Below are 10,676 nucleotides of genomic sequence, written 5' to 3' on the forward strand. Positions count from 1 at the left end.
ATACTTGAAAGATTTGAAAATAAAATGTAAACACTTTTTTTTCTTTCTAATTGCACGTTGCCCAGGTGAAAGGCAGTGTAACCGGGTGGCTCAAAGGCTAGCTTTCCTGCCTCTGACATTCACATCCTGAGGGTGTGGGCAAAGCCTTTCTCTGTTTGTCTCAGTTAACTCATCTTTAAAATGGGGTGGCATTCAGTGCTTACCTCCTTGGGCCATAAAAAGGACTGATCCCTATTCTATAGGCAAAACACCTTGACTAGCCTGGCACAACTTGGCTCCTAGTGAATTGCTCTATAAATGTTAGATCCTTGATTTTGTATTCTGCCTAATGGGACATAACCACAGAGTTCCCCAGAACACTACAGAGTTTTGCTTGGCACCAAATAAGTATGGATGAATCAAAACAAGAACATAAGGGTATGCTGGAGGGTAGATTTAGAACAAATCCGCCCTACTCTGTGAGTGACAGGGGGGAGCTCCTCAACCCCCTGATCAGCCCTGCTCTGTGCATGACAGCGGGGAGCTCCCCAACCCCGTTAGACCCTGCTCTGTGCATAACAGGGTACGGAGCCCCAACCCCCCTGATGGACCCTGCTCTGTGAGTGACAGGGATCAGCGCCCCACCCCCCTGATTGGCCCTGCTCTGTGCATGACAGGGGGTGGCGCCGCAACCTCCCCATCGACCCTACCTTGAGTGTGACAGGTGGCGGTGCCCCAAGCCCCCAGTTGGCCCTGCTCTGAGTCTGACCAGGGACTGCACCTAGGGATTGGGCCTGCCCTCTGCCACCCGGGAGCAGGCCTAAGCCAGCAGGTCGTTATCTCCCGAGGGATCCCAGACTGCGAGAGGGCACAGGCCAGGCTGAGGGACTCCCCCTCCCCCCCGAGTGCACAAATTTTCGTGCACTGGGCCTCTAGTCTATATATATAAAAGGTTAATATGCAAAGTGTCCCCTCAGGAGTTCTACCCGAAGACCGAGAGTTTGATTGCTCACCATGACATGTGCTGATCACCAGGGGGAGGCATGCAACGAAGGAAGGCCCTGGCCGGTAGCCAGGGAAGGGAAGCCCTGGCTGGCAGCTGGCAGCTGGAAGGAATGTCTTTGCTGGCAGCCGGAAGGCCCCGATTTCGTGCACCGGGCCTCTAGTATTGATATGTTTATCTATCTATCTTTTTGGCTAACCCCTGGAAACCCAAAAGATGAGCATAGCAGAAAGTAAATAAGAGATCCATTATACAACAGAAGTTGATTTGCAAGTATGGCATGTATAATGTAGCAGGACAAGGTAAGAGGAGGTTGGATATGCACCAGAATGAAATAATGCATTCCAGTTGACATTGCACAGCAATAAGGACAGTCTTCTAACATCTATTGTTTATAAATAAATTAAATGAAAAACTAGAAAATCTGATGATAGTAAAAAAAAGTATATTTGAACTTTAAAAAAATATATTTTGTGTATCATTAAAAACATTAAAAAATTTCTCATTTCTATCATAATTTTTAAATTCTCCAGCCCCTATAAAATTCATAACTTTCAAAGAAATGAAAAATAAAAAACATAACACAAATATTAACAGAAGCTGAAAATAAAAATCACTGAAGTCTGATAAGATTTTATTTGGTTTATTTTAGATAAATCTATTTGCCATAATTGAAATAAGGATAATGCAGGCACATGAACATTTTCATGGACAAAAATTAAAACACATTTTCTTTATTCATCTGAAATACAAAGAATATTACTTTACCTAAATCAAAGAGGCAAAAATATCAGTTTAAAAGTTAAATGGCCCTAACCAGTTTGGCTTAGTGGATAGAGCATCAGCCTGCAGACTAAAGGGTCCCAGGTTTGATTCTGGTCAAGGGCATGTACCTTGATTGGGGGCACATCCCCAGTAGGGGGTGTGCAGGAGGCAGTTGATTGATGTTTCTCTCTCATCGATATTACTCTCTATCCCTCTCCCTTCCTTTCTGTAAAATCAACAAAAAATATTAAAGTAAGAAGTAAGTAAGTAAATAAATAAATAAATAAAAGTTAAATGATGTAAACCTAACACAAACCAAAGTGGTAAGCTACATACATACAATAGGTATAAAACATGTAAAATATATCATATATAATATACAATAAATATCTATATTATAAAAGGCCTGTGGCTATAACGCTGTAACGACCAAACACCCAGCCACCAGGAGGTGCACGGAGCACCTCTCGGTCCCTCCCCTGGCCCCTGAGCCGCTCACCATGAGGGCGGGGTGGTGGCGGGGTGGGACTGGAGACTGTTGAGCAACGGTGGCTGGGGGAAGTTTCATGGAGCCATCATGGGGCGGGGGGAGTTTCACGGAGCAGTTGCGGGGTGGGGGGAGACTCGTGGAGCAGTCACGGGGCAGGGGAAGCCTGGCGGAACAGTTGTGGGTGGGGGGAGCCTTGCGGAGCAGTGGCAGGGCGGGGTTGGCCTCACGGAGCAGCAGCCATGAGCATTGCAGAGCAGTCTCAGGGTGGGGAGTTTTGTACAACAGTGGCAGGGCGGCAGAGGCCATGCGACGGAGGCCAGGCTAGGCCTAGGGACCCCATTTGCGCATGATTTTCATGCGCTTAGCCTCTAGTCTATCCTATCTAATAATAGACAAACAGGGTAGTTGACTGTACCTTCGCTACACATCCCATTGGCTAATCAGCGCGATATGCAAATTAACCGCCAACAAATGGTGGTTAATTTGCATACGTAGGCTCCAAGCGGCAGAGCAAAGACTGAACGTGAGGCGGAGCCACAAAGAGGGAAGACGGAAGGTGGCTCCGGCCGGAGCGAAGGCCTGGGTCCCGGGTGCCAGAGGAAAACTGGTGCCGGCAGCTAGGAGAAGGGAAGGCCTCTAGAATATATATAAAAGCCTAAGCGACCATTACGACCAGAACAACCGGTCGTTATGATGTGCACTGACCACCAGGAAGCAGACGATCAACACAGGAGCTGCCCCCTGGTGGTCAGTGCACTCCCACAGTGGGAGCGCCGCTCAGCCAGATGCCAGGCTCATGACTAACAACTGCAGCTGCAGCAGCGGAAGCCTCTCGTGCCTCTGTGGCAGTGCTACTGGGTGGCGGTGGTGGTGGCGGCGGCAGGTGCAGTGGGGCGGGGGATGAGTGGCAGTGGAGCTGCGACTGGCCCCGGCTGGGACTCCTCCCTGGCCGCCTGCCATTTCGGCACTGCTACATTCCTCAGGGGGTTAGGGGGGATGTCGGACTGCTGGTTTTTGGCCTGATCCCTGCAGACCAAGGTCCCAGATTGCAAGAGGGTGCAGGCCAGGCTGAAGGACTCCACCCATGCACTAATCCGTGCACCGGGCCTCTAGTATAATATCATAAAACAAGATAGACACCTCCAAATACCTATGGACTATTAACCAAAACTTAACATTTATTTGACCAAAATAAAAACTTATTAACTCTCAAAGCAGAAATTCAGGCCATAGTCTCTGATCACAATACCACTAAACCAAAAATGAAAATACCAAACTTAGTCTCCAATCACCTGTACCTTGCCAAGTAAGATCAATGCAATAAAATGAACCCATAAGTTTGTTACATAGAGTGAGAATTTTAAGATGAGGCTGTTATAGGTCTATAACTACAAAATGATGCAGAAATTGAAAAAAACATGTAAATACCACAGTAGCACCTGATCCTCTCATAAGTCCTAAAATTGTCAAGAGGAGGACAAGTAAAAGTTAGACTATAGCTCCTTGGACAGGTTAATTCAAAAGTATTAGGCTATTTCTGTTTGCAATAGGATGCAAGTGGGTTGCTGGAATCCATGGCTATACATGACCTGAAATACCTTGCATATATTCTCTGTGGACACCACGAAGGTGAAGTCACCTTATCTTAAATGTACGTTTCCTTTCTTCAGAGCCTGGTTTCTGCTTGAGAACGGTGCAGGCAATGAGTCTGAGTAACAGTCAAGTTCCACCCCTTCCCCAGGCTCTGCTTTCACCTATTATCTCAGTTCTTGACTACTACCTCCCCTTTTTACTCTGGACCACTGCTTCCAAAATCCTCCTATCCTACTCCTCCACCTGGGCTGGTGTCTGCTTATTTCTCTCTCCTACTTCCACACTATTCCTTATTCAGACTTGATGTTTCCCACTAGACACTGGAAGAGTGAACACTAATTTGTTAATTCTTTCCCCTAACTTATCAACTTCATAGCATCATTTCCCTTAGGAATTAGACTCTGAACCAAAGTGAATTTTAATTTCTATGGGTAAAATCCAGCTCACCACTTTTTTGGAGTAAATAGCAGGCATGCCCATTTATTTATATACTGGAGGCCCGGTACATGATATTTGTGCACAGGTAGGGTCCCTAGGCCTGGCTGGCGATCAGGGCCAATCAGGGCCTTCCAGCTGCTGGTCGGGGCCTCCCTTCGTTCTGTGCCACCCACTGGTGGTCAGCGCACATCATAGCGAGAGATCAAACTCCCAGTCTCCTGATCAAACTCCTGAGGGGATACTTTGCATATTAGCCTTTTATATACCGTATTTGCCGGCGTATAAGACGACTGGGCGTATAAGACGACCCCCTAACATTTCCACTCAAAATACAGAGTTTGTTATATACTCGCCGTATAAGACTACCCCCTCTTCCGCACACCTTCCACACACCAAATAAAAGGTAAAACAATATCAGATTTGATTTTAACATTTTAATTTATATTCAAATGCTTATGACATGCAGGAAAACTGTCACAAGGCTGTATGTAATCAAACATATACATAAAACAGTGCAAGTTTATTACCGGTAAACATACCGGTAATTCACTAAAGAAAACACACTCTATAGACTGGTACCGTAGATGCTTCTCAGGAACACAGGCAAGCAGCCCACAACCTAGAGGGACTGTCAATGATAGAAGCCCTGTTTGCCCGCCCTGTCACTATAGCAGTCTGGTCCACCCTTGCATCAGCATCTCCCTGGGACCTCACTAGTGCGCAAGTGCGAGCTCTTCAACATTCTAACAGGCACCATGATAGCGCAAAATCGCGAATCTTCAATGCATATGTAAAGAAATATACGGTAACCCGAATTTACCACACTCGCAAAATCGCACACAGCCAACCATACACCCAGTATGGTATCGCGATTCGTGATTTTGCGCTATCATACTGGGTGTATGGTCGGCTGTGTGCGATTTTGTGAGTGTGGTAAAATCGCATAACAGCAAAATCGCATAACAGCCGAGCATACACCCAGCAGCGCTGCTGATGCCTGAACGGTATGTGGAATGAAGTGGGCGGGCATCGGGAGGCCACTATGGCACGGGGCAAGCACTATGGGCAGTCTATCTGAAGTGTACCTGACGTATAAGACGACCCCCCACTTGGAGGCATATTTTTCAGGGCCAAAAAATCGTCTTATACGCCGGCAAATACGGTATATAGATTGTTCAAGGCTGCTTTCAGGCAATAAGGGCAGAGTTTGGTAGTTAAGACAGATACCATATGGCCTGCAAAGCCTAAAGTATTTACTCTGGCACTTTTCAGGGAGTTTGCCGAGTCCTGTCCTAGCACATCTATATAAATGGTTGAATTTCAAGCAGGAATTATATCCTCTCTTTTGTCCTAAAGGTCTCTTCCTCCAACTCTCAGACCCAATAGCTTCAGCTTAGACCTTGAGGCCAGAGCAGACCTAGTCCTTGTGGAGATAGGCCAATATCTATCTACCCCTGAGGCCAGGGAATAGGCCTCATCCACTTGTTGTAGGTCAGCCTGCCATCTGATATGTGGCTGCTTCCAACATTAAAGGTATGGTGTTTCCTATGGGAGAAATGGACCCTGATCACTGTGGTCTTAAGAGAACAGAGTCTGGGCTCCTCAGCAGGTTCTTATAAGTCACCTGCTCAGCCCTGTCCATCTTGATGTCACCTGGCTCTCCCTGTTCTAGTCTATACTTCTTTGCTAGCTCTGCAGATCCAATCCTCACTTGTTCTTTATTTACTTTTTAGACTGTTGAATGATGACAAAATATGGCCCTCATTTTCTCAAGCTACTATATAGGAAAGATACCTATTTTGGCGGTTGTAACACTGATAAATTCTCTTTACTTAGTTATGTCCTGACTTAGCTTAAACTTGGGTTGATTCTAGAGATGAAACAAATTACATCGCTAACCCATCCCACACCATCAATCAAAATATTTAATTCTTAGCTTTACCAGAGTATACAACTCATTTAGCATTGTTGGTTGCTCACTACCGAGGGAAAAAAATAAAAAGAGAGACTGGATGCTTGTATGCTATTATTACTGTTCTCCTACAGTCTCCGGTAGGTAGGGTTAGTAGCTTTAGGACAGTCTATCTGAAGGATCAAGAACATGAATTTTTTTCCTATCATACGAGGCAAAACATTTTCAGATACTTAGAATATCTGGAATTTTTCTATTATCAAAGAAACATCTTGTTATTGATAATAAATGAAAGCAAATTATCATAGCATTATATAAATAAAGCTGTGAGTAGTTACTGATGTTACCTTAAAACTTTAGAAGAGAGTGTAGAAATTGCAATAAAACTTCTGAATGATAGGAGTTGAAAAGGTAAGATGAAGGATTTAACTAAGGTGCAAACATCTGAGAAGACCAGAGGGACAGATACACAGCTGTTTGGGAAAGCACCTCTCAAATTTAAGGGATGGGAGGGTATTTGCTACAGGCATCAGTTGGAATTCTCTAAAACAGTAAGCTTCTATTATAAAGAATCAATTAGGAATAACAGCAGTACGTTTCAGTTTACTTTGAAGAAACTTACAACTGACCCTAGAAATAGCTTACCTTTGATTCAATCCTCTGAGGTCTTATTTGAGTCCTTACTTGCCTACTCTCTACAGTGATCTTAGCATCCTAAGACTAACTCAGGACAAGTACCTGACATGTTTTGGTAGATAAATAGGTTATAGATCTTTAAAATAAAATAAAGACCAGCAGGCCTCTTAAATATACTCCACTTAAATAAAAATCTAAAAAGTTCCAAGTTAAAGATGCCCAAATTGAGCACTGAGGGGCAAATTAAAATTCTCTTTAATTATAGTATAAACAGTCCTTGTCCCAACATCAACAAGTTTAGACTAATTTCTGCAGTTATTGAAAAAAAAATCTTAGGATAAGAAAACTAAGAAAAATGGATATGGGACTTATTAAAAATTCTTAGATATCAGGCTATAATGCCAGAACATTGTTAAAGCTACTTTTCTAAAGATCTGGTTTAAAGTGAAAATCCTTCATGCCAAAGCTCCCCATCTAACAAGTCTTGTGATTGCATTTTACTCACTCCTAAAACAATTAATGAGGCATCATGGGGAACCACAAACCAACGTCTGAGTATTCTCCTAAATCATATTCTAAGAAAAAACTCCTTGGGTTGTTTAATATTAAGACAAAAAGTTGATCTGAAAAACAGCAACAATCACCTACTGATTTGTTATGCTTCCTTTAGGTTTTTTGCAACATATCAATAGGTTAGAAACTTTATGTATTTGATACATTTTGAAGTAAGAATAAAAAGTCCCAAAAGGTCTACTGTGGATTTCTGTAGAATATGATACAAGCTTCTTTAACTCACCTCCAGATGCCTTTGACCTTTCTTTCAACTTTTCCGTAGCCATTTCACCATAGCTGGGAAGTTCTGACATCTTCACTCCAGATCGAGCTTCTGCTATTAGTTGACGAGCTCTCTCTCTCAGCTGCCGACGTCGCTCTTCATCTTGCTGCTAAGATATATTGAACAGTTGCCAACTCAGTAATTGACAGAAATGCAATTTCATTTTCAATCTGATCATCATGATAGTAACTGGTTTACAGCATGGTGCTTGGCCCACATTATAAATAGGATGCTCTATATCAGTTGGATGTCATACCATTTTTAAAAGACATCGTAGAATCAGATTAAAAAAAACATTTACAAAATTATTGTATTAAAATGTCTTGTTAAAAATTCAAACTAGCTTCTAAAGAATGTTCGGCAGTATATATTACTGAGGAAGTAGCAGAAATGATTATTAATAAAATAATCAGGCTTATAGAAGAGTCATAATATTAAAAACAGAATTTCAATTAATACCTACCTTATTTTTAAGAACAGAATTTAACTTGTTATTTTCTAATAAAAGCATAGAGCACTGACTAAAATACAGCTTTGATGGCAAAAAAATGTTGCTACGCCATGTTGATAATATATAGGAAATGGTATTTTTAGGGGACTGAAGTAGGAATGGGAATAGTACATTAATTATACAAGTTATTGCTCTTGGTAGTTTCAAAATCAGAACTGGGTAACTGATGTACGAGCCCCATTCCTACTCTCTCTCCCCCCAGAAGCACACTGAAAAGAAAAAGTAAAATACAATGTGGTTTTTGATGTTTAAAATAACAAAAGACTACAGAGAATTAAATAACTAAAATAGTTTTTGCCTACTAAAAAGGGTTATTATGAAACATACTTACCCAATGTGAAATTGCTTCATAAACTGGAAAGTATGTAAAATAAGGCATTATGATGACAAAACAAAGCCTGAAATTATCCGGCCTAACATATCTTTGCAATATTGCCATCCCTTAACATCTCCCAGCCTCCATTAAAGCTCACATATATTCATACAGAATTGCTTGTATCATGTAGTTTCATGGATGTGAATATGTCATTTCTTCTTCCTGGAATGTTTTTTTCTCATCTTATTTAACTCCTACTCATTCTTCAAGATTCAGTTTAAACCCACTAAACTTCTCCAGACTATCCTTGCCTCCTCCCCACTGGTGGAATAAAGTAGTGTGTGTGTGTGTGTGTGTGTGTGTGTGTGTGTGTGTGTGTGTATTACTTTTTAAAATAATGCTTGTCATTATAAATCTGTACAAATGCTTCCTTCTCAGTAGAATTGGGCTACTTGAAGGCAGGAGCTATATCTGATTTATCTTTGTATCTATGGTCCTTAGTACATACCTTGGTACTTGCTATAGAAATTTGAAACATGAAAATTTATAATTCATCCTCTCAAAAGCTTGTAATATAAAGGGAAAGATAAAATAGCCACAAAAGAGGTCTTACCAAAATGCAGCTAGAGTTCAGAAGAACATTTTGGCTGAGGAACAAACAGAAGGCATCATGGTACCATGGTTTATGAGATGGGCCTGCAGAATGAGCAGGAATTGAAATGGGTACAGATGGGAGTTGGTAATTAAGTAAGTCAGTGTAGTAGAGACTAAGAGGTAGGAACAATACAAAGACATTGAGGCAGGGAAGTATTTTTGGGGAAAAGTACAGTCTAGTTTTCCTGAGCATAGGACAAAAATAATGACAGAATGGCAAGGCAAGAAAAATGAAGCTATCTAGATAGACTGTAAAAACCCTGTCCAACAGGGTGAAGTACTTTATTTTTACTGTAATGAAGCTGAGGGCCAACTAAGTGTTTGGTTTTGCGTGTGACCAATCAGAGGTATATTTGAGAAAGGTTAATCTGACAAAAGTACATAAGATAGGTTGACATAAAGGGACTGAAAAGAGACTCGTTGGGAGGCTACTATAATAGTCCAAAGAACTTGTAATGAAATCTAGAATTAGGATGGGGACAATGAGAATGGAAATAGACAAATGTAAGATATATATTAGAGATAGAATTGATACATGTACCAATTCTTGGTAACTAATTAGATAGGGAGGGAAGAAAAAAAGCTGACTCAGAAGTTTAGAATGGTGGCACTAAGAATACAAATAAAAAAACCAAGAAGAACTATAAAAAAAGCAGGAGAGGAAGTTGGGGATAAGACAGATGGGTTGAGAGGCTAGCAGGCCATCTGAGTAAAGATGTTAGTACGCAGTTGGGAAGTGAAACTGAAGAAGTTCTCATGAAAAAGGGAGTAATCAACTAAAGTAAATGTTAGAAGTTAATAAATCTGAACATTAAAATAGGGAAATTAAATTTGGCAGGTAATATTATTAGATGCTGAGATAGTCACCGGATTGGTGGAACCCAGCTATCATGCTTTGAGAATCCCAAGTTACATGCAGGTGTGCTCCAGTCCACAGTCCCAAATAAGTTCTGCCTTGAGTTTTCTAAGCCGAAATACCAGACATATGAAGGAAGAAGCCTTCACATGATCTCAGCCTTTAGCCATTTTAAGTCACTCCTGATGCTGAAGTCCTTTCAGCTGAGGCCATAGACAATATGGAACAGAGACCAAGCATCCCCACCATGCCCTGCCTGAAGTCCTGACTCACAGAATCTGTGAGCAAAAATCAATTGTTTACATCACTAAGTTTGGGGTAGTTAGTTACACAGCACCAGTAATCGGAACATATGCTTGATACCACACAGATTATTTTCTAGTTGCAAGGGGAAAACAGAACTAGATCAAGGATTAGGGACCAATAATATAATGGTCAGTTTTTCCATCAGTAATATTAGGTCAATCATTTAATGTTTTTTGCTGTGAAACATGAAGTGCACACCACCTAGAACAGTCTAGTCCAAATATTTAAAGTGAATCCATTAAGCCTTTATATATAATTTCTAGTTATCATAAACAGGGGATAGAGAAACATGATGACATAGCAAGGAAGCAGTCAAACAAATTCAGAAGGTAGGATATTCAAGACAACTGACCTGGTCATTTTAATGAGAGAGTTATGAAAA

At 41.6% G+C, this 10,676-nt stretch overlaps 1 protein-coding gene across 9 annotated transcripts in view; it reads right to left on the bottom strand.

Annotated features, from left to right (window-relative positions):
* Positions 1-10,676, bottom strand: part of EHBP1 (EH domain binding protein 1) — a 310,384-nt gene that overhangs the window by 59,307 nt on the left and 240,401 nt on the right. For all 9 annotated transcript variants that reach the window (XM_006778555.2, XM_015557898.1, XM_015557897.1 and 6 more), the window contains one exon: positions 7,613-7,760. In XM_006778555.2, coding sequence (XP_006778618.1) covers positions 7,613-7,760 — 148 coding nt within the window. The remainder of the gene's footprint in view (positions 1-7,612; positions 7,761-10,676) is intronic.

The sequence above is a fragment of the Myotis davidii genome, unplaced genomic scaffold (genome assembly GCF_000327345.1).
Source record: "Myotis davidii unplaced genomic scaffold, ASM32734v1 scaffold6, whole genome shotgun sequence".
Classification (NCBI taxonomy): domain Eukaryota; kingdom Metazoa; phylum Chordata; class Mammalia; order Chiroptera; family Vespertilionidae; genus Myotis; species Myotis davidii.